General features: G+C 36.1%; 1 protein-coding gene across 8 annotated transcripts in view; it reads left to right on the forward strand.

The window, feature by feature from the left end:
* Nucleotides 1-25385, forward strand: part of PROM1 (prominin 1) — a 160171-nt gene that overhangs the window by 114074 nt on the left and 20712 nt on the right. For all 8 annotated transcript variants that reach the window (XM_074229746.1, XM_074229748.1, XM_074229751.1 and 5 more), the window contains 8 exons: nt 2278-2341; nt 5228-5387; nt 10234-10386; nt 15766-15889; nt 16816-16919; nt 20112-20196; nt 22700-22846; nt 23259-23330. In XM_074229746.1, the coding sequence (XP_074085847.1) occupies nt 2278-2341; nt 5228-5387; nt 10234-10386; nt 15766-15889; nt 16816-16919; nt 20112-20196; nt 22700-22846; nt 23259-23330 (909 nt within the window). The remainder of the gene's footprint in view (nt 1-2277; nt 2342-5227; nt 5388-10233; nt 10387-15765; nt 15890-16815; nt 16920-20111; nt 20197-22699; nt 22847-23258; nt 23331-25385) is intronic.

A 25385-nucleotide genomic window follows, 5' to 3' on the forward strand; every position in this document is an offset into this window, starting at 1 on the left:
ATTTTGAAAGATAAATTTTAGCATTGATGTTCCCTGCCACCACAGAGATTATAATCTTAGTTACTTTTCCAAAATGAAATAGCAGGATAAATAAGTTCATTAATTTAATTCAGCAGAAATTTAAGTACCTTTTTTTGTGTGTGACACTGTACAGAGAGGTGCTTTAGGAAATAATTGCCATCTTCACAGAGAATTTGGTTCTTTGTGGATAAATGATTGGACCTTTTGTCAGGAAGACCCATGTTCCATTATCTCCTAAGACAATTTATTGGCATGTGACTGTGGCCCTGTTTCTTGGCTTTTTTTTTTTTTGCCCTTTACTTTTCTTATCTTTAAAATGGGAATAATAATAGAACCTTCTTAATGGGGTTGCCATTGAGACCACATGAGATGATCTTTGAAAAGCAGTATATAAATACATATCAGCTATTACTGTTATAATTATTATTAGATCTGCATTGTGTTAATGTCATAGATAACATAATTTGGTATAATTTGAAGAGAGACTGAGCAATAACATGCAGTAGAGGGAGCTTGGGGAATTAAGAAAAACATTGCAAAAGAAGGAAACAGGATTCCAGGAGAGGAGAGACCAGAGTAAATGTTAGACATAAAGGACAGTTCATACATAGAAATGTGTGTGGGAGACATAGTATCAGATTTATTGAAGAGGTATAATAGTTTATTAGAAGTTCTGGTTAGAACATTTAAAAAAGATGACTATGAATTATGTCATTATGGCAGACTAGAACAAAATTATACACTCAAGAGTTTGTATTATTACCTCAGAGGCTAGAGGGAGCCATTGAAGATTATTGAGCAAAGGAGATGACATTATTAGACTTTTGACCCTTTGGGCAGTAATATGAACATTGGATTGGAGTGAGGAGAGGTTGGAAGTACTGAGATCAATTAAATTATTTTAGTAGTGAGCTTAGTCAATATAAAGAACTTGAATTTGTATGATAGTTGTATGAATAAGGGGATAGATACAAGAAATGTGATAGATAAGACTTTGAGATTGATTGTGTGTGGGAATGGTTAAGAATCCCCAAATTTGAGAACACATATAACTAGGAATAATGGTGTTACCATTGTTAGAAATCAGGAGGTTTGGTGGGAGTGGAAGGGAGTAATGGGGGGCTCCAATTGTTTTGCACATGTTGAGTCTGATAAGCTAATGAGTGATCCCAATGAGCCAATTGGTGTCACAAGTAAGGAATTCAGAGCATTTAGGTTGCAAGAGTTGTCTGAATAGTCATATTGAATCAATAGGAGCAGTTCATATTATCAAGGGAGAGAATATAGCAAGAGAAGAGAATTCCTTGTAGAGGTTCAGTGGGTGGCTACATGTAGGAAATGATCCAACACAGGAGAATGAAGATTATTGGCAGTTGGGAATGAACACAAGAAATAGGAATGCTGTGGAGATGTTGTGTTATGACCCTTATAACTCCAGCATTTATGACCTATAATTTAAAATTGGCAAGATTAGAAAAAATCTGACCAAACACTAATAATGCTTAGCTTAAGGCAAACCTAATACATGAAAATTTTCACTTAGTGGAAAAAAAATAAATCATGGTAATCTTTTTTTTTGTATTCCATGATATTCCTATGGGCAGAAAAATAAAAAAATATATAATTTACAAATTTATCAAGATACAAAATGAACATATGTACAGTCAATAACAGACCCACAGAGATTTACTAAATAAGATATTCAACAAATATACATAGACTTTTAATGGAGACATTTGAAAAAGATTAAAAATATGCTGTTTCTTAAATCACAAACTATCCTATGTTATGTATACTTTGTGACTGGTAAGTTTACTATTTTTTAAGACTAGCTCCCTCCTACACCTCTCTGTGGGAAGAGATCTCCAATTTTACAATGGAAATAAATTGGAAAATGTTTCAGAAATTCACTTCACAGCCAAATTTTCAGGAACACATTTCCATAATGACATCTTGTACCCTACCTCTATATGAATTAATTAAGTTGCTCCCTCTTCCTGAGATTGCTGGGAGGATTTATAAGCTAATATTTGCTTTGAATTTCTTATTGAAGAACATTATTCAATTTCTTTGCTAGAAAAAGAGTTTTTTAAAAAAATCCAAAAAGGCACAGAGGAATGTTGTTTGTTATTTTTAGTGTATTTTTATCTGTAAATCAGATGTTACATTTATTTTGTTGCCAAGGGAGAAGAAAAAGTATGAAATGATTTTTTATTATTGTATGAATTCTTTTTTTTCTCTCAAACTATATTTTAGGGATATGCAGCATTTAATGATACACCTAATTTGGTACAGAATCAAACCAAGAATATTATATCAGGTGAGACTGATAAAGAACAGTCATGTTCCATCTCTGTAGTTGATACCTGCTTGACAATATCTGAAGCATGCTTTTGTTGGGTCTGCTAATTAAAGAAGTGCTTAGAGGGATAATACCCTTGAAATGACATTCTCAATAGCTTAACCTTCTAAGTGAACACCGGAATCCAGGTGGCATTAAATCCCAACATTATTATTCTATTTGTCCTATTTAGATAATTTTATCTTATTTACCTAACTGCAGACCCCCTACTTCACTCCCCAATTTGTTTTTCATCTGGCATTATGTTTTTCCTGCATCAATTAACTCTTTTCTATGCATGTTATTACATGAAAGTTATGCATGTATTATTTCTGTAGGCTTTAAAGAAAAAACTTATGTTTTCTATAATGATGATGAAATGGTATTTGTAAGGTACATATTTTTCTTAAGATTCCAGTTAGATTAAATTTTGAACTAATTCCACAAATCTTAAAAGTTGGATCTCTATTCCAGTAGGATATGGTTATTTGCCAGTACAAGCAAGAATGTATACTATAATTAATCTTTTTTGGAGTTTTAGTGATAAACTGAGGTTGATCATTTCACAGAAGCAATCTCTACAAATATTATTAGATGAATCTCTGCTAAAACTGTAAACCATGTTTTTAATGCTTCCTCTATTAGACTTGCTATCAAAGCACCCTTTTAAGACATAGTGTATTTCTTTTTTTTTAGATTTTTTTTTCAAGGCAATGGGGTTAAGTGGCTTGCCCAAGGCCACACGGCTAGGTAATTATTAAGTGTCTGAGGCTGGATTTGAACTCAGGTATTCCTGACTCCAAGGCCAGTGCTCTATACACTGCACCACCTAGCTGCCCTGACATGGTTTATTTCAACAGATGTTAAGTGCCTATTATGTATAAGGCCCTGTGTCAGGGACTGGGAGGGATGCCAAGATAAATGGTATATGCCCTCAAGGATTTTACAGTCTAGATGGGGAGATAGCCTATATTTGTGGATGTATTTCTATTGCAAAGTTACCATATTACTATTAAAGGAGCACTCTTATAAAAGGAATACTCTTTGTTAAAATATTTTCTCCCATTGAATATATTTTTATATGATTTATGGTATTTTTAATGAAATTTTTCCTCGCCCCTCTTCTCCAAGATATTAAGAGCAATGTTATAGCTAATGTACTGTATACAACATAAAGTAGTTACTACTATGAGATATATTTCTCATATAAACTTTGATTACTAATCTCTATTTAATTTTTGCTTCCTCTTTGTGGACCTGTCCTGCTAATATGCACAGCCCTTCCTTGTAAGTTTGGCAAAGCATAACACACATTTTGAGATGCAGTTGCCGAAAGCAAGCCAGAGTTTTCTCAAAAGGTCGTTTTAAATTTAATTGAGTAGGCTCCACCTGTAATTTACTCATTTTCCTGAGTAGTCTTGGGTGGTTGGGTTCTGGTCCAAAGACATTAATGAATTAGATAATAAAGACCATCTTACTAAAAGTGTCACTATATCAAGTCCATAGCAATACTGGGGGGAAGGAAGCATTAATACAGTTGAAAAACTTTGAACAACAACAAAATGATTGGATTAATGTCGGTCTACAAGCATAGCTTCTGTGCCAAAGAATCAACGAGTCACTGGAGGACAGTACAGGTCAAAGCTTTTCTATGCAATTAGCTGTCAATATGTGTAGCATTGTGGTAGGTGCTGTGAAGATTATGAAATCTAAGATACATTCACTCCTCTTAAGGAACTCTGCTGTTTCTCCTTTCCCATTGTTCTTAAGATCCACTTCTGTCACTAGATTCTTAGCAACATCTTTGTAATGGTGTTTCCAGTGATATAAAAATAACATTATAATTGTAATGCCTCTATAGCTTTTATATCTTAGACTCTTAGTCTTGGTGTTTAAAAAAAAAAAGAAAATATCAAAGGGGAAAAAATTAATCTGGGGCAGAAAGTGGAAGATAAATTCTCCTGATAGATAAATAATCTTGTCATTGTCAATTATTTGATTTTGAAATAGATTTTGGACCTCCAAGGTCTACCCAGGACCACTGAAATGAGTTCTAACCTATTTCTGACCTTTATTTTTATCAGATGAATGGTTAGCTAGTCTGAGTTCACTTATCAGGAGACTGGCATAGCATGTGTGCATCAGTTATTTTAAGGGGTAAAAAGCCACCTGGGGAGATAGAGGCTAGATGAGCCAACTTTTGTAGATCCCTTCCCCTCTCTAAAAGCTTTTGCCTCTATGATAGGGCATAATTGGCCTAAGACCGTTACAGAGATGTGTGGTTCTGATACATCTTTAATGCATTTCAGTTTCCAAAAAAATAACATTCTAGCTAAACAGCTAGAGGGTCTATTTTAATTGAGAATCATAGCTGATACTCTTGGACCATGTGGGGAAAATGGAATGGAATGTTAAGTGATTTATTATTTCACCTTTAGAAAGATCACAGGCTCCAAAGACTGTGTTTCTTCTGAGAATTCAGATACTGGTGGCCTTCCAGAATTGACTTTGAACATTACCTGCCCTTGTTGAGCCAATTTCTAAGTGTGGCAAATGCCAGTGTATGGTTTCATCATTTCCTTTTATTTTTTTACTCAAATAAAAAAATGAAAACTCTGGCTTGTTTCCACTTTCTGCATCATTCAATTCAATGTAAACATGGTGTTATTTTGTTAACAATGGCTTTTTAGTGATTTGGTTATATTCTTGCATGCCTGAACACTTGGCTTTGTTTTGAAGATATAACAAAAGTGAGGAGGATGGGGGTCAGTAATGGTGTTGGTTCATGCTTTTCATTTTGCATCTGATGTTTTTGTGGAATTTTCCTCCTTGGTAATTGTATAACAGAGATATTTTTATTTTCAGATATCAAAAGTATTTTGGATTCCATTGGTACAAATATCACTGTTGTCATCAAAATGCTTCCTATTCAGAAGATGATAACAAATTTCATAATGCATCTTACTCAGACTGAGACATATGTTAAAAATTATTTCCCCATAGTTAAACAATATGACTTCTATAGGTGAGTACTTGCCTTAGAGATAGTAAAGCAGATGAGATCTTATGAGTATTTTTAAATTTTAGTTTTATTTGGATAGTCTTGTATAACGAAATCCTACAGCAATGCTTCAGCTCAGTGGTTGCTAAGTCTGTATGATCAGAACAGAATCTTCACAATTTGATATTTTTACCTAATTTCATATTGGGAAGGGACCCCAGAAGCCATTTGGTTTAGTCAGTATTTGAATAGGTGACACAGTGAATAAAGCAACAGGCCTAGAATCAGGAAGACCTCAATTCAAATCCAACTGTGACCCTGGGCAAGTCACTTAATGTGTTAACTTTAGTTTCCTCATCTATAAAATGAATTGGAGAAGGAAATAGCAACTCCTATAGTATCTGTCCAAAAATGCCAAATTGGGTTACAGAATCAGTCATGACTGAACAACAAAAATACTTGAATAAAAAGCTTCTCTATAATATACAAGAATGGTCATTAAAATATTTGCTTGAAGATATCCAAGGTAGGAGAATCACACTATAAGTCATCTTGACAGTCAAGCATGTACCATAATTTTAAACATTTAAAGTAATTCAGAAGAGCATTTTTTAAATAATATTTTCCCCAGTTATATGTAAAGGCAATTTTTGATAGTTTTTTTTAAATGTTAAGTTCCAAATTTTCCAGGAGAATATTTTGACAAATCTTGCTAATATTTTGACAACTAGTTTCGAAATCAGATGAGCCCTTAGATAGCATCATTCCACCCTCCTTAGTTTACAGAGGAGACTATAAAAGACCAGAGACATGACTTGCCCAAGGTCACACAGTAAGTAGTTGAGCCAGGATTTAAATTTAAATCCTTAGGCTTTATATATATTTTTCTACTGCTATGGAATGGTATAGACAAGGTGCTAGAGGTTGCTAAAAATAAGATAAATTTCTGTTGACTGGGCTCCTAGAATGGCTTATTTGATTTCAATTCAGTAACTTCCTTCTCTTTTTTTTTCTTATTTAGTAGTAAACATTTATTAAGTGCCTATTATGTGCCGGATACTAAACTTGAATTAGCAAACTGGTATTTGGGAGATCAGGAACATTTGGACGTGTTTGGGGTAGAAAGAGAAAGGAGAATCCAAAACAGAGCAAATGCAAGAGATGAGACTCAGTGATGAGACCAAAGTGCCTGTAATTCTTGAGGGCTCATATAGAAAAGGAGTAAGAGATGAAACTGGAAAGATACATTAGAACCTGATTTCAGTGACTGTAGTACCTGTCTGAGAACTTTGACCTTTAGATAGTGGGGAGCCACTGAAAAGTTTTAGGAAGGAGAATGAACTTGAAATCATTGTTTTGAAAGTTAATGGGGAAAGAGATAAACTGGAGAGTGTCCAAGATGAAGGAGAATGTCCAAATAATGTCATGTAAAGATAACGGCATAATTTAGTCTAGAGAAGATTAGGGGGCATGAGAGCTATCTTTAGATTTTTGAAGCTCATCATCCATAAGATAGGCAACTAGGTGGTATGGTGGAGAGAACACCAAATTAGAAATTCCTAAGACTCATCTTCCTGAGTTCAAATCTAACCCCAGACCCTTCTAGCTTATAATGCTAGGTAAGTCACTTAATCCTCTTTGCCTCAGTAAAATGAGCTGCAGAAGGAAATGGCAAAACACTTCAGTATCTTTGCCAAAAAAATCAAGTTGGGGTAATGGGGAGTTAGATATGACTTATGATGGTTCCACAACAATAGCAGGAGTAAGAGGGTTTAGACTTGTTCCCTTTGACCCCAGAGGGCAGAATAAGCAGCATAAGATGGAAGTTGTAGAATTAAATTTGAGACTCAATATCAGGGCCTGTGTTTTATCCACTGCACCACCTAGCTGCCCCCTATAGTAGGCTCTTAAAAGACTGGTTGATTGCAAAATTTCTTGGATTATCTAATATGCTTAGATTTTTATCTTCTGTGATTTTTTTTTTCTGAATCATATGGGAAAGGAACCATGGTGTTGCTATAAGAACTCTGGAATCCTGGAGTTAGACCTGGATCTCTAAGCTTTACCTAAATAATCTGTAAAATGAGGAATGTACCATCAGTGTTCTCTAAGAATATTTCCAGACCTTTGATATTATTTTCTGTTGTCTCCTGGACATACATACCTCATAGAAACAGTAACAACAATTGCGCACTCAATAATAACACAGTTATATAATACTTTAAAGTTTATAAAATACATTATCTTATTTGAGTCTCTCAACTCTGTGGACGGTGTTATTAATCCCATTTTATAGGTGAGCAAATTGAGGTTTAGAAAAGTTAATTGATTTGTTTCTAGGGTTGTCCAACTATTAACTGAGATAGGATTCAAATTCAGGTCTTCCCAATTCTCAATCTGGGACTCTACCCACTGGGGTCCTGGGCCAGTATCTATATAAGGTGCAGGGGATATAAAAATATACAAGACAAATCCATCTCTAGATACTTAATAGCTGTGTGACCTTGGGCAAATCACTTAAACTCTGTGTGCCTTAATTTTCTCACCTTTAACATAGGGATGTAATTGAACCTACCTTACAGAGTCGTTCTGAGGATCAAATGAGATAAAATGTTGGTTAGCTATTATTACCATCACCACTACTACTAGTATGTTATTATAATATTATTATTATTATTATGAAATGAGGAAAATGAGATTCAGTGAAATTATGACTTAACTATGGTCATATAATTATGAACCCATATATTCTTTTTTTTTTAGTTTTTTTTGCAAGGCAAATGGGGTTAAGTGGCTTGCCCAAGGCCACACAGCTAGGTAATTATTAAGTGTCTGAGACCAGATTTGAACCCAGGTACTCCTGACTCCAAGGCCGGCGCTTTATCCACTATGCCACCTAGCCACCCCTAACCTATATATTCTTGACTCTGTGACCAACATTCCAGATCCTCTGCCACATACTAAGGAAGTAATTCAGTGAGACATTTTGTTAGGCATCATAGAGTTAAAGTGATTTCATTTGGTTTTATTTCATTGCTTTCAAATATTTGATTTTACATCTCTCATTCTTGAAGACTTCTCAGCTGTTGGGACAGGCTGCTAGAGCTTGTGGGCATGCCAGTTAAAACTAATTGAACATCCATTATTCTAGAATGCCTCAGCAAACTGACAACATCTCTATAAAATGAAGATTGACATTCTTTGGGCATCTGATTTAGGATGCTCATAACATTTCTAAATATTTAGTGCATCTGGATATTTTTTCAAGTCTAGAGAATGGAATAATGTTCCTAAAAACATTATTCATATAATTACAGTGTATGTTGGTTAAAAATCTTGAGAAGAAACTCAGTGTTTCTTAATTATTCTTCCTTCACTTCTCACCATTTATAATAAACAGTAATTATAATAAACATTAATAATAAAAACTTGAAAAGACTTGACAAGCCTCATAGAAATATTTATTAATAGTTTCCAAGGAGAGTTTTTAAAAAAGTATTTCTTTAGTAGAAAACTGTAGTGAAAAGAAGATTGGAATTGGAGCCTAAGACCTGGGTTCAGAGCCTTAATCTTAGATTGTGACTGAATTGCTTGACCTTCCTAAGCTTTGGTTTTCCATCTATTAAAGAGCAATAGAACTGCTATCACTACCAACTACCAGGGTTGATAAACATTGACATATCTCATTGGTAAGACTGAATTCCTTAAGGGTTTGTGAGTTTTGTTGTTTAGTTTTTTCAATCATGTTGGACTGTTCAAGAGCCCATTTGAGGTTTTCTTAGAGAAGATACTGGAATATCTCCTTTTCCACTTATTTTGCAAATGAGGAATCTAAGGCAAACTGGTTTAAGTGACTTGAACAGGTCATATTGCTAGTGTCTGAGGATAGATTTGAACTCAGATCTTCCTGATTCCAGACCTGCACTCTTATTCATTCCAGCATTTTGAGAGAAGGGGACTATTTTTTTTTTTGTTTTGATTCATAAGTCCAGAACGTAACAAAGTGTTTGACATGTAATACCATGAATATAGGGATATAATGGCTACCTTACAGAATTGTTCTGAGGATAAAATGAGATAAAATGTTAGCTATTATTACCATCACCACTACTACCAACAGATTTACAAATACTCAGTTGACTTATTGAGAGGGTAAACTTTGGTTCAAGATCCACCACTGCCATAGTGGCTCTTCATCTTTGGACTAGTCACTTGACTTTTTAGAGGCCTAGGCAACCCTCTGTGACAATAAATTGGAGGTAAGTTGTTGATTTGCAATGGTGGATGAGTCTTCTTCCTCACCAGAAGACTCCCATACTGATGAAATCATAGGTCTAGAAAAAAATTAAATGACGTGAATTTTTTGTTGCGTTTACTAAGCCAATACCTTCTCCTCTACCATTCTTCTTTGGTAAGAGCCTCTCAAAACCAATACTAAAACAAATGTTTCCTGATTCTCATGTTAGACTCTGTGTATAGTACCACTTTGAGTTCATTCTAGTTCAAATCAATAAACATGTATTGAATAAAATAGCCCCTGTATTCAAAGTGCTTCTATACTCTACTGATGAAATGCAATGTATAAACATATAAGTAATTTGAAAGAAGTCAGTACAAAGTTAATTTTGAGAAGGAGAATGCTAACAGTTTGAAAGAACGCTAATAGGATGTGGATCTGAGCTATATTTTGAGGAAGCAAGACTATTAGATATGGTTGAGGAAAGAAGTGCATTTTAAAATAGAGGGGCATCTGTGGCAGTTTGATTAAAAGAAGAGTTTTATTAAGCACATTTGACTTCTCCTATTTAAGTGTCTAGTATTCCATATTACATAAATATTGTGTTATGCACATAACTATCATTTTCTTTAGATGGCTGTGTTGTTTAATCGCCTGCTCTTTGCTGATACTGATTCTGGTCTTTTACTACTTGGGATTACTTTGCGGTACCTGTGGTTATAACAAACACAAGACTCCAACCACCCGTGGCTGTGTCTCAAACACTGGAGGCAATTTACTAATGGCGTGAGTTCTTCCTTTCTTTTTTTTTAATTTATTTTTTATTCTCATTTTGTGCAAATGTTTTTTTACATTAATAAAATATTCTTGTTTACAAGTAAACAAAATACCCCTCCCCCCATGAATATAGATAGACTTGCTTGGGCGAAAAAAGTAAAGGGGAGAGAAAAAAAATTAAAATTAAAAAAAATAATAGTAATAATTGTATGGCCAGGTGGCGCAATGGACGAAGCACCAGCCCTGGAGCCATGAGCACCCGAGTCCATATCCAGCCTTGTAAACCCAATAATCACCCAGCCATGTGACATGCAAGCTACCTGATCCCCACTGCCCTGCAAAAACCAAAAAGAAGAAAAAAAAGACACAAAATAAAATAAAATAGTAATAATAGTAGGGGTGGCTGGGTGGCAGACAGAGCATTGGCCCTTGAGCCAGGAGCACCTGGGTCCAAATCCGGCCCCAGACACCCAAAGATCACCCTGCTATGTGGCCCCAGGCAGGCCACCCAGCCCCACTTGCCCTGCACCCTCCCCCAAATAATAATCACAAAAAATGTGCTTCAGTCTTTGTTCCAACACCAACAACTCTGTCACTGGTGGATCTCATTCTTTATGATAAGTCCATCACAAAAGTTACTTCCATATTTTTCCAACATTGTCATTGCTGATTACAACTCCCTCCTTTCTTATTTCTCCACTACCATGTACTCTATTTTCTCTCTCCTTTCACTCTGACTCTGCTGTAGGGTAGCTGAGTGGCGCAGCAGACAGATCCCTGGTCCTGGGGCCAAGAAGCCCTGAGCCCCCCCCACCACCCCTTAGGCCCAGCATCCACCTGGCCCTGTGGTCCTGGGCAGGCCTTCCATTCCCAGCCCCTTGCAAAAAGTAAAAAAGAAAATGTGTTATATCTGACCACTCTCCCCCCACGATCCATCCTCTCCTCCTTTATTCACATCCCCACCCCTTCCCCCTGCTCCCCCCTCCTTCTTACTCCAGATGTCTATACCCCATTGAGTATATATGCTGTTTCCTCTCCTAGCCATCTCTGATGAGAGCAAAGGTTCTCTCATTCCCCCTTGCCTTCCCCCTTTCCATATCATTGCAGTAGCTCATTGTAATAAAGAAAAATCTTATTATGTGAAATATCTTGGACTATTCCCCCTCTCCTTTTTCTTTCTCCCATTCCATTTCCCTTTTTTCTTATTGACTCCATTTTTACACCATATTTTATCTTCGAATTCAGCTTTCTCCTGTGCTTCAACTATAAAAGCTCCTTCTACCTGCTCTATTAACTGAGAAGGTTCATATGAATATTATCAGTATCATTTTTCTATACATGCAGTTCATCCTCATTAAGTCCCTCATATTTCCCCCCTCTCCTCCAATCTCCATGCTTCACCTGAGTCCTGTATCTGAAGATCAAACCTTCTGTTCAGCTCTGGCCATTCCAAAAGGAACCTTTGAAATTCCCCTGGTTCATTGAAAGTCCATCTTTTTCCCTGGAAGAGGACATTCAGCCTTGCTGGGTAGTTCATTCTTGGCAGCATTCTAAGCTCTTTTGCCTTCTGATATATTGTATTCCAAGCCCTGAGCTTCCAATGTAGTTGCTGCTAAGTCCTGTGTGATCCTGACTGCAGCTCCATGATATTTGAACTGTGTCCTTCTGGCTGCTTGTAATATTTTCTGTTTGACTTGGGAGTTCTGGAACTTGGCTATAATATTCCTGGGGGTTGGTTTTTTGGGATCTCTTTCTCGGGAAATCAGTGGATTCTCTCCATTTCTATTTTGCCCTCTGCTTCTAGAATATCAGAGCAATGTTCCTGTAGTAATTCTTTGAAAATGATGTCAAGGCTCTTTTCCTGATCATGACTTTCAGGTATTCCAATAATTTTTAAATTATCTTTCCTAAGTCTGTTTTCCATATCAGTTGTTTTTTTTTCAATGAGAGATTTCACATTTTCTTCTAATTTTTCATTTTTTTTGGTTTTGAAGTATTGATTCCTGATTTCTGGTAAATTCATCAATCTCCTTGAATTCTATTCTTTGTCTGAAGGATTTGTTCTCCTCAGAGAGTTTTCTTATCTCTTTTTCCATCTGGCCAATTTTGCTTTTTTAAAGCATTCTTCTCCTCAATAACTTTTTGAACTGTTTTATCCATTTGACCCAAGCTGGTTTTTAGCATGCTATTTTCTTCAGCATTTTTTTTTTGGATTTCCTTGACTAAGCTGCTGACTTCATTTTCATGTTTTTCCTGCATCTCTCTCCTTTTCCCAGTTTTTCTTCCAACTCCCTCATTTGATTTTCAAAGTCTTTTTTGAGCTCTGTCATAGCCTGAGCCCAATTTCTGTTTTTCTTGGAGTCTTTAGATGCAGGAACTTGTGCTTCCTCATCTTCAGACTGAGTATTTTGATCCTTCTTGGGCTCATTTGCAAAATACTTCTCAGTAGTCTTCCTCTTATTTCTCTGCTTGCTCATTTTCCCAGCCTGGGCCTTGTTTTGGGGTGCTTCCTGAGCTTTTGGGACACTCCCACAACAGTGTGTGAGGCTCTGTCCTCCCTCCTGGTCTGTGAATGACCATAAGCCAAGGGGCTGAGGTGGGGGGGGCCCTGTTGTTCTATTGGGGGGGCACCTAGACTGTGATCAGGATCTGAATATAGTCAGAGCCCCAGAGTCCTGTTCCAGGGGCAGAGGACAGAGCTCACAGTCTCTCTTCATTTCCCCTCCCTCAGCTCAATGGGCTCATGCCCTGGGGGCTCCTGCTTAGGGCCTCCGCCTGCTTCTGTTTCTGGGTCTGGGCTGCTGAAAGACCAAGCTGCTGGCTGTGTGCCCTGGGGGCTGGGCTCCACATGCTCACTCTGGCAGAGGTCCCCTGCTGTTCCCCCACTTTTGGCTTAGTGTTCCCCAGGGTGCAGCTCAGGAGACTCCCCCGCTGCTGTGATCAGGGGCTCCCAGCGCCCTGGGGCTGCCTCCGGGTGGCTGAAGTTCTTTCGCTCTGGCGGGCCGCCCCTCCCCGGGGAGCAGAGCCTTTCTGCTCTTTTCCAGGTTACCTTGAGTAGGAGAACTGCCTCACTGGGTCCCTTTATGGGTTCTGTCTCTCGAAAGTTTAGTTAGAGTCCTTAGCTTATGAGTTTTATCAGAGAGCTCCTAAGACTCGATCCCTTCATGTCGCCATCTTGGCTCCACCAAGTTCTTCCTTTCTTTGGAACACATTTAAGGAAAATGTTCCCAAGTTCCACCTTAGAGGATGAAGAAGTGGGATGATCCCATGCATAGACCCTAACAATTTAAAGACATCAAAAACTCAGCATTGTAAGGTTCTCTTAATTTAGAGGTCCAAAAAAAGGCAAATGCGTGATTTTTTTTTTTTTTTAGTTTGGGTAGTTTTCCAATGTGGAAAAGCAAATGTCTCAGCTAGTGCCTATGGCAGAAAGACTGAGCTAGATAATCCTTTCAATCCTGGAAAGAAACTATTAGAAATTCTGTTTGCATTTATTTTAGCTAAAATTTGGAAGAAGTTAAATTTTAAATATTTGATGGAGAAATTGAGGTGCCCTCACTAGGTCCCTATGTCAGACAATCACATGAACCAGAGATTACTTAGGATATCCTAAGGGAAGAGTGAGAGTGCCACAATGTAGACATGCTGACTGTGGAATACTCACTCATTCATGAGCTGTCAGTATATTGTAGTGTATTGGACTTGGCGAATTGTATTTATTTATGAATTTATGGTCTCAAGCATTGCCCCCCCAGTGAAACTACAGAATGAAATGAAAGTGTGACTCTGAGGCCAGAAAACACACACACACACACACTTTTCTGCTTGTAATATTCCTTCAATTTCTGTACACACACACACACACCCTTTTCTGCTTAAATGAAATTTAATATTCCTTCAATTTGTGTATACACACACACACACACACACACACACTTCTTAAATGCAATGTAATATTCCTTCAATTTGTGTACACACACACACACACCCTTTTCTGCTTAAATGCAATGTAATATTCCTTCAATTTGTGTACACACACACACACATATCCTTTTTCTGCTTAAATTAAATATAGTATTCCTTCAGTTTATAGAATGTATTCTGTGGTTGACAGAGAACAGGGTGTTGTTGAATCCCAGAATAGATGTGTGTGTGTGTATGTGTGTGTGTGTGTGTGTCTGTGTGTGTGTTTGTGTTTATTAAGGTTTAATTCATTTCTTGCCTAATAATGAGTTTTAACCCCTAATTCTTTCAAAGTTGACTTCAGGTCATCCCAAGATTTGGTGGTAGTTGCATGTCTTTCTTCGTGGTTTCTTCTGCATTAGTCTTTTCCCTTATTTTATAGATACAACACATCTCTTGTAGACATCTGGTAAATAACCAAGAGAATTGCAAGAGTAGAAAATACGATAAGCACAGTCAGGATAATCAAACTAATTAGAATTGTTAGGAGAATGTGTTATTTCATTTGGGAAAGTGTTTAAATGATCTTTGAAGCCTAGAAGCAAGAAGTTGTGACAGCATTTAAAAATAAGCTTCTATCTTTTAGAAGGAGTGGGGGAGAGATGCTGATCACATTCAGCTTATAGGGATAGAAAAAGAATAAAAAAAGATACCTTTAAAAAGGAATTCGCTGCAGCTAAAACCCTCTATGGTGAGTTGAGCCTAGTGAATATGGCAAATTGTTGTTAATGATAAATTCAAAGATACCATATATGGACACAGAATTAGTTGGATGTGGGGAGAAGAGAATAGTACTTTTCTTCCTCAAATCTGACCCCAATTTCGATTCTCATATGATAAAAGAGGTATGCCACCAAACCTGTCTCTTAACAGTAGTTTACTCTAACCTTATTGAATTAAAATGAGCCTAATTTAGCCATTTAACCAACTTCTCAAGTTACCAATGGTCCCACCTTTATTCCCTTTCTCTTCCTCAATCAATCCTCAATCTACTTTTCCAGATTATTTCCAGTCTCTTGGCTCCCACCCTTTCTCCAGGCCCATTTTCTGTCTGCACCTTAATAAGCCATCCACTTAGGAAACCCATAAAATGTTTTGTTTGCTTGTTTCTGATTAGACCTTTGAGGTTTGAAATATTCTGTAATTATCTGGTAGATTAGCTGATAACACTTATATATCTTGGGTCATTGACTTAAAATACCTTATTTGATTGAGCATAAATTTAGTAAACACATTTAAGGGCCCAGTGGAAAACAAAGATAAGCTTGATTCCATTCAAAGGGGAGGTACTTTTCCTTAATAGTTTAAACTGACATATAACTTTAAAAAAAGCTACAGTTTGTAGGTCTATTGTTTCCATATACTGTTATGGAGGATAGTGAATATTTTGTGAGTCTTGATTGATTTTTTTTCTTCCTTCTCCAGTGGAGTTGGATTCAGTTTCCTGTTTTCCTGGGCCCTGATGCTCATTGTGGTTTCCACATTTGTTTTGGGTGGAAATGTAGAAAAATTGGTCTGTGAACCCTTTAAAGACAAGACTATATTTCAGGTAAAGACATGGTTGATGTTTGTGGTTTTGTTTTATGTGTATGTGCCTGTGTATTTTGTTGTCATCATCCAAACTTTCAAATTCCTATAATTAGCGTGTGGCTTTTTGGGGGACTAGGGGGTAGGGAAGCTTGATCAAAGAGGAGAGGACAATAGAAAGTGATTAATCAAATGAATGGAGAGTCTTTATTTTGGTTAGAAAAAGAAACATTTAATTTAGATTTTTGGTTATAAATAATCTATTATATTCAGGTTAGTAGTTACCCTTTAAACAGTGAGCATTCTTTGTGGAATCAGTCCATCAATAAAATTGTATTTGAAAAAATGTGTTGTAGAGTAGAGATCCCATGCCAAAGGCCAAAGAAGAGGCAGTATTAAAATGAGAGTATTTATTCCCTCTCCCTACAGAATCAACTATTCTGAACCATTAAAGGAACTGATTGTTCAAAGATATTTTAATTTATCAGTGAAACTAGGTTCTGGCCACAGTTTTGCTAAGTTAAGTCCTTTTGGCTTTATAATAAAAAAACAAGCCAATGTTCTCCCATGTCTGGGGCTTCTTCTGACCAATGCTTGGCCTTGTATTGTATATATGGTACTTCATGGTAAAGGCTTGCATTCAAAATTCATACCATAGGTCAGGCGAAGGAACATTGAATTTGGACTTGGGTTTGAATCTACACTTTGCTGGATGTGACTGTCCATAAGATGCTTATCCTTCCAGAGCATCTTTTCCCAGTCTAAATCCAGTCATTTCCTACCTTTTTAACTGAAAGTCTACAATGGAATGGGAAAATTAAACTGTCTTATAAATTCCTCAAAAATAAAACAAATGAAAAGGAAGGGGAATTGTTGAAGGTATTTTTCACAAGATTAATGTAATTAATTAACATATAAAATATTAATAATAGACATTTTGGGTTCTAGGTTATGGATACCCCTTATTTATTGAATGCACAATGGAAAAACTACCTTTCCGGCCTCCTGTTTAATAATTCTGATGTTAATCTCACCTTTGAACAAGTTTACAGGTACAAAATTACCAATGAAAGCTTTAGTATGATATATGGTGATGTCTTTGTTTGGTTTTAATTTTTCAACATGAGAGCATTGCCTTCAAAAGTCTTCACTGGTGGTTTCTCAACTTTGTCATCTGTAAAATGGGAATAATAATAATACAGGTTTGCTCTGAAGAAAGTATATTGTAGACTATCAGACCCTTTAAAATTATGGAGAGTAAGACAATCCTAGTATTAATCTCTGATGCATCAGAGAAGTGTCCATTTCTTTTTAATTTTGTAAATTTAACACTATATTATTCTTATTAGGATAAAATTCTTATAAGGAGGAAAATCAAATACATCATCTTCAAATATGGAGAAGGACTAGATTTATGATTTCATTAATGAAGGAACATGGATGAGGAAAATATCTCATGGAAGGAGGTTGGCACTTCTCTGAAGATTACAGTTGTAGAGACTTGCCTGAGAGCACTGAGAGATTATGGAACTTGTTCTCAATTGCACAGCTAATATGTAACTGAGTCAGAACTTGACCACTTACCTTCTGAATCTATGACTGGCCCTTGATTCAGTATTCAACATTGCCTCCTAATCAAATGGGAAACGTTTTACCTAATATTTATTTTAACATAATAAGAATAATACTCTTGTTCTATCCCCTTCCAAATCTATCAGAAAAATTAAAACATTCCCTTAAATTGATAGTGCTGCTGTTTTAATTATCACTACAGTTCATCATTTGGCATTCTAATTGTCCTGATCTTGCTTTGATCTTTTACATTATATGCATCTTTCTGTGTGTCTCTGTTTTCTTAGAAGGACCTATATACATAGCAGTCTTTGATTACCCCTCCCTGATCTGATTTTCCTATATACTATGCAATGTTCCATGTGTCTCATGGTGACTTATTTTAAAATAGCATTCAGTTCTATTGCTAGCAATAGAATACCTGACTGGATACAGAATTGATCTGACCCAATTGACACTGATTATGTTTTTTTTTAATTTTTTATTTAAGGTAATGGGGTTAAAAGTGAATTGCCCAAGGTCACATAGCTAGGCAATTATTAAGTGTCTGAGGCCAGATTTGAAGTCAGGTCCTCCTGATTCCAGGACCGGTGTTATCTACTGTGCCACCTAGCTGGCTTGGACACTGATTATGTTTTCTTTTTAATTTTCTTTAAATTTTTTTATTTTTTTATTTTTTTCCACTGATTATGTTTTAACAATTTTCATTGACTTACTTTTTCAACTTATTTGAAATGTCTACAAATGAGTAGATTTCTAACTTTGGACCATAATACATAATATTAATAAGAATAAATTCTTTGAGGTTAATTTGATTCCAGATAATGGAAGGGTTTTTATATACTATTATATACTATTATTCTAGATAGGCCTGGATAATTTTAATCATTAATTCATATATATATATATATATATATATATATATATATATGTAGAGAGAGAGAGAGAGTAATCCATCCACTTATTTCATTCATTTATTTATTTACTTATTCCTAGATAATTCTCAATAATGGACATTCTTAGTAAATTAATGAGAAAAAAATTATCCTTGATACACATATAAGAACTAATATCATTATATCTTTAATGGAACCAGCCTTATTAAATCAAATCTCACTTGATTTAATTACATAATTATAATATCACATTATTACATGATGCTATATACATTTTACTTTCTAAAGTGCTTTCACATACTTAAACAGTTTCCAATTTATGAGCAAGTGACATTGCAAGGGTTAATTTGATTGGAGATTGCTCTGAAGAAAGTACATTACAATGTAAGGTACTTAAGTTAATTTTTAATTTTTAAGTTTACTTAAGGCTGTAAGGTACTTAAGTTTATTTTTCCATAGTTGACACAAACTCATAATTTACTTCAGTTCAGGAGATGTTTATTGTAAGTCTACCCCATATAAGGATCCTGTGTCAAAACTTATTACAAATTTGAATGCAAGATGCCTGCAACATATTCTTTCTATTAATAAGACAATCAGCATGGGTAGATGAGAACTCTCTCAGTCCTTCAATGCTGGTTGCATCCAGATAGGGACTAACAGAAGAAGACCTAAGGGTTGTAGGGATTTGTGATTGTGGGAAGGGAACATATGAAGGTATCACAACAGGAGAAAGAAATGCAATTCTAGTGGGTGAGTTCAGTTTGGAGATAAATCTTTGGCTAGTATTATTCCTCTTTATAGATAAGTGAACTGTAGCACAGAAATTTGATGATTATTCCAAGGTCACCTAACTGAACATTGCCCTTGATTTGGAAAGCTGATACTGACTTTATGGCTATCCTTGCATATAATCAGTCCATATAATTTAATTTTATCTGTAATTGGCCCAAATAAAACATAAAAGGAGGGACAGAGTTGGAGTATGGAGGAAAATTCAGTTCTAAGGGAATGTGGAGAGATGTCACTGGTAGCTACATAAGTTTTCAATGATTCTGTCACTTCATTGATGTGGGGGTATTCCTTTCAACCATACAGATTTCACCTTATCTGTATCTTCTAATCCTTTGACTTTTTGTCCATATTTTTCCATGACTTCTCCACTCATTATCCAATGTGATGTAGGCCTTTAGTGGATTTAGTATTTCATTTGGATTTGAATTCAATTCTTTTCTTAAATACTTAGTAACAATGTCAGGGCAAGTCTGGATTTCTGTTAGCTTTGGTTTGCTGATCTAAAAAATGGTGATGATGATAATAGCACCAGTCACACAGGATTGTTGTATGGGACAAATGGAATAATGTGTGCAAGGTGATTTGTAAACCTTAAGGCACTGTATAACAGCTAGCTATTGCTCTTCTCTTATCCTTCACATTGGACATATAATTAGCCTTCTGTCATTTCTAATCAAGTATTCTTTACTGCTTTAAAAATTCTCTCTGATCCCATTCACTTTCCCTGTAGAATTTATAGGGTTTTGCTTATTATGACATTTTTCTCTGGCTACTTACTGCTTATATAAAAGACCAGAAAGAATCCAGGAAGGAATATTTACTGAATGCATGGGCATAACTCCAAAGGTTAGACTGCATTAAGTGGCAAAGATTGGGGATTGGAGGGAAAGGTAGATAATTTTCCTCTTAATCATCAACAAAAAATACAGATAGCACCTACTCAAGCTCGCTGAATATGAGTGATGTGTTTATTTCCTATAGTGACTGCAAGGAAAATAAAGGCATTTATACCTCTCTGCAGCTTGATAAATTCTACAATATCAGCAAATTTCTGGACATTAGTCAGGTAAGTCAATAGAACTCGGCATGTAATGGACACATTACTCCATGTAACAAAGTTATCTCTCATGCTGCAGAACTTGCCTTGTGGGTTTGCCAATAATAAATGGTCTTAATGTAATGTGCTCAAGTCAAAGTTTTCTGGGGAAAGCTATATGTTACTTCATGATGGAGGCTCTTGACACATGATGGCCACTTTCCCAGTGTTGAAAGAGATTGCTGTAACGGGTTGTTTTTTCCCTTTGGATGAAATGATGTCAACAAAGGAACAGAATTTTTCTCTTGGATTTGGCGTCAGGCAGACCTGGTACAGATAACCATCTCTGACACTTCCTTAGCTATGTGATCTATCACCTGGATGTTGTGAAGTTCAAATAAGGAAACCTATTACTTTGGAAACCATATAAATGTTAATTTTATCAAAACCCCAGTCTCTTCAGTGATGTGGGATTTGGTCCTACAATTTTTTTGTTTTTTTAATTTGTTTGATTGTTTTTTTGGGGGGGTGGGGGAAGGTAGTCAGGGTTAAGTGACTTCCCTAGGATCACAGTTAGTAGGTGTCTGAAGTGAGATTTGAACTCAGGGCCTTCTGACTCTGGGGCCAGTACTCCGTCCACTTCACCACCCAGCTGCTTCCTCAATTGCCTGTTTTTCAAAGGCAGTAGTATGATATAGTAGAAAAATCCTGGTAATGAAATTAGAAGACCTATATTTGAATCCTAGTTCTGCTGACTTACCTGTTGTGGGACATCAGCAAATCATTTCCATCTTCGGACTTCAGTTTCCCTTTCTATAAAATGGGGTTGATCGTTCCTATATATAATATTTGCCTTACAAGTTGCTGTAAGATATTAGATGAGAAGTGCTTTGTAGATTTTAAAGTTCTATTTTAACTGTCAGCTATTAGGAGTAACATTACTATAAGCCTCCTATGGAGACTCCACCATCTCACTGTGATCCAAATTGAGTGTATCATCCCAAATACAGTCGGATTACTAGTTATTATCTGACCTGTAGGCTCTGCCCCACCCTACCTCCAGACCTTTGCTCCTGCCTTTCTCCCCCCCTCCCCCCCTGCCCTCCTGCTGCAAATTGTGGCTGTTCTTCAAGGCATGACTCAATTGTAAGCACAATTTGAGTCTATGACCTGACTCTCCTATTGTTCACCCTGGGCAAATCCCTTAACCTTCCTCATCTCTCTTAAAAGTTTTCCTTGTTTTGAAACAGGCAGTCTTCCTTACCTCTGAAATTGTAGAATATTTGTGTTTTAAACTATTTCACTTAATATTGCGTTATAAAGGGTGTCCCCAAATTTGAAACTCGAATAGCTATGATGCAGAAAGTTATCATGGAATATGTGTGTGTGTGTGGGGGGGAGTTGTTGAGGGGCTTGGAAAAAGCTCATCACTCAGTTGACTAAGAACTTAAAAGACTTTTGGGCATTGTAGGCAACTTGGTCTTATTTTCCTATTGTTTACCCTGTTCAATTTCCAACTATAGGACTTCTTTAGGGCAGGACCCGTACCTTTACATCCCAAAAGGTTCTAAGCTAAATAGTAGGTACCTAATTCATAGCTTTGGCTTGGGTATCTGATGGCTTTATTTGGGGATACTATGATGGAGATTCCACCAGCAAGGCACAATTCAGACATAATTTTGCTGGCACCATTCAAAGTATAGTCAGTTAGTGTCTTGCATGTTAAAAATTCTGTGACATTGAGCCCCTTGGTAAGCCTCTGGACCCCTTCTCAGAATCTTTGTGTTAATAAATTAAATACAAAGGATTCTAAAGGAAACCAATTATTTTGAAATTTAGTGGTTAAAACATTTTTGTTTTTAAATTTTATTCTTGTGATATTACTAGTCAAGAGTAGGAAGTTTGCTTTCACCTATGCTGCCAGTTTCTATTCTTCTTCTTCTTCCTTCTCTTTTCCCTTCTTTCTTTCCCTCTCCCCTTTCTCTTTCCCTTACACTATTTCTCTCACTTTCTCCTTCTCCCTCTCTCTTCACTTTCTCTTCCCCCTCCTTTCCTCCCTTTTATGTCCCTCCTTCCCCCCAATACTTTTTATGTCCCTGTCTATGTTGTCCCTCTGACTCAAGTTGAATGTAAGTTCCTCAAGGATAGTGTCAGAAGTCCATAGAGTTAGATTTGGAAGAGACCTTAGAACTTATCTAGCCTACCCTCCACTTACAGATAAGGAAACTGAGTCTTGGAAAGCTTAGGTAATTTGTCCAAGGTCTCACAGATAATCAACATATCCAGCATACGAACTCAAGTAAATCTGACTCCAATCCAGCTCTCTTCCCACTGTACTGTGTCTTTTGTTTTTGTCTCTTGCTTTTGTGTTTCCATTTCTTATCTTGAAGCCTTGTACTCAGGAAATTTTTAATAAATGTCCACTGAAATAAGTTTAATGATGCTATTTTCTTTTGGCTTAGAGAATTTCATGTACAAATCTCTACAGAATAAATTCATTTGTACTTATGTATTTTTTTAATTTTTAATACAGTATACACAAGATCTAACGATTAATTTTGAAAGCATTAAAATAAACCTCAGCAACATAGTTTTACTGGATGAAGTAGGAAAAGAGAACCTCTTGAATTTCAGTTTCTCAGGAATAGATGGAATTGATTTTGCAGCTTATTTGGCTGAGGTAAGAAATCTATATTTTTGAATCTATTATTTTGAGAAAATTAAAGCTTAGAAAATAGGTATACCTTTTTACAAGTGATAATGTGGCTTCTATTACATGTAAAAACAGTACCTGGACCTATGATTTGGGATCAGAGGGGTCCAGCTTTGAATCCTAGCTCTGAGGATTACCAATTTGGTGACTATGAAGAAGCCACTTAACTTCTCTAAAGTTTCATATTTGTAAAATGGGAATAACATATAGAGTACAACATTCTTGATGACCACTGACTAAAATTGTTTTGCTACTGTTATTTGTTTTGTATCATCCATGGCTAGCACACAGAATATGTTTTATCATCCATTCATTTATTGTTGAATTAAATACTTGTACTGTCTATCTCACTTGAAACTCATGACGTTCTTTTTTTTAGGTCAATAAGAGTATAACAAAAGTGAATCTTTTATCATTTGCCAATGAGTTAGAAGCAAGAGCAGAACAATTGGTAAGTTTAAATTATTAATTTGAATACTATGTTGTTGACAACTGTTATGAAATAATGTATGTAGTTTGCTTTGTACACATTAAAGTTCTATATAAATGTGAATGATTTTTATTCTCTTCTGTTTAAAAATCTTTGGGCAACAAGTTGGTAGCAAAGGAACTTCAGTTTAATAATGTTGCCCTTCATTTCCAAAGAAGACCATGACATCAAGGAGGTGATGCCATGGCAAGCATATGAATTGGATTTTGAGTGAGGGGTTGGTGCTGTGCTAAGTCACCAGCCTTACTTTCTCCTCCAGAGCCAACTGGGTCCAGTGGCAAGATATGAATCAGGATGACTGGAGATGACCCTGGATGTGAGGCAGTTAGGGTTAAGTGAACTGCTCAAGGTCACCCAGCTAGTAAGTGGCAAGTGTCTGAGCCTGAATTTGAGCTCCTTCCTTCTGAATCCAAGGCCAGTACTCTATCCACTGTGCCACATGGATCAGATCCAGACTTGGAGGAACTTGATTTATTTTGGGGGCTCTTTTTTCAGTTAATAGTATTTTATTTTTTTCCAGTTGCATGTAAAAATAGTTTTCAGAATTCATTTTTTGTAAGATTTAAGAGTTTGAAATTTTTCTCCTTCCCTCCCTCCTTCCTTCCTAAGACAGCAAGTAAACTGATACAGATTATACATGGACAGTCTTGGTTTTTTAAAAATGTTATTTTATTTTTTTCAATTACATGCAAAAATAGTTTTCAACATTCATCTTTTCTTAATCTTTTGTCTTCTGCATTTTTCTACCACCCTTCCTTCTCTCTCTCTGCTTCCCATAGCAGGGAGTAATCTGATATAGTTCATGTAATCATGTTAAACATATTTCCATATTAGTCATGTTGTGAAAGAATAAACAGAATAAAAGGGGGAAAAGAAAGAAAAAACAAATTTTAAAAAATGAAAATAGTATGCTTTAGATTGCATGATGTTTTTACATTCCAAGTCTTTTAGAATTGTAGTTGATCATCATGCAGTATTGCTGTTACTGTGCTCAGTGTTCTTCTGTTCCCGCTTATTTCATCAGCATCAGTTCACATTAATTCTTTCCAGGTTTTTCTGAAATCCACCTGCTCATCATTTCTTGTAGGATAATAATATTCCAATGCCTTCATATATTAGTTTGTTCACAATTGATGAGTATCCCCTCAATTTCCAGTTCTTTGCCACTACAAAAAGAGTTGCTATGAATATTTTTGTACATGTGGGTCTTTTCCCTTTTTTATGATTTCTTTGGGATACAGACCTAATAATAACAATAATACTAATATTTTTCCATAGTTCTCGAAGAAGACCATGACATCAGGGAGGTGATGCCATGACGAGCACATTAATTAGATTTGGTTGGGGGGAGAGGTGCCGTGCTATATCATCAGCTTCACTTTCTTCTCCAAGACCATCTGGGACCAGTGGCCAGATATGAATCAGGATGACTGGAGATGGTCCTGAATGTGAAACAATCAGGATTAAGTGACTTGCCCAAGGTCACACAGCTAGTAAATGTCTGAAGCTAGATTTGAACTCCTATCCTCTTGATTCCAAGGCCAGTGTTCTTTCTGTTGTGCTGAGTAATTGTATTGCACACTTTGGACTTTTGGGCAAAATCCCAAATTGCTTTTCAGAATGGTTGGATCAGTTCACAGATTCCCTTATAGTGCAGTCAGACTTTTCTTGAAATGACTTTCTCATTATCCTCCTCACCAGAGCAGAACTTTGGGGAAATTTCACAAATGAAATTTAGGAATGGTTCAGTCCTAGGGTTTCCCTTGAAGAAATTAATATATATATATAATCTTAATAAATTGTATTCAATATAAAAAAATAGGACCAAGCTATATTTCCTCCAGTACAAGAAAAATGCTTAAAATGAAAACAATTCACAAGTGAACATTGTCATCCAATCTTCAGCATATACAACTTCAAGCATTCATTTGATATCAGTAACTTCATTTTCACTTTCCCTTTGGCAACTACCTATGCACAGTAGAGGAAAAAATGAGATGCCCGGTATGTGCAAGT

The sequence above is a fragment of the Macrotis lagotis genome, chromosome 3 (assembly GCF_037893015.1).
Source record: "Macrotis lagotis isolate mMagLag1 chromosome 3, bilby.v1.9.chrom.fasta, whole genome shotgun sequence".
In the NCBI taxonomy this organism is placed as follows: Eukaryota; Metazoa; Chordata; class Mammalia; order Peramelemorphia; family Peramelidae; genus Macrotis; species Macrotis lagotis.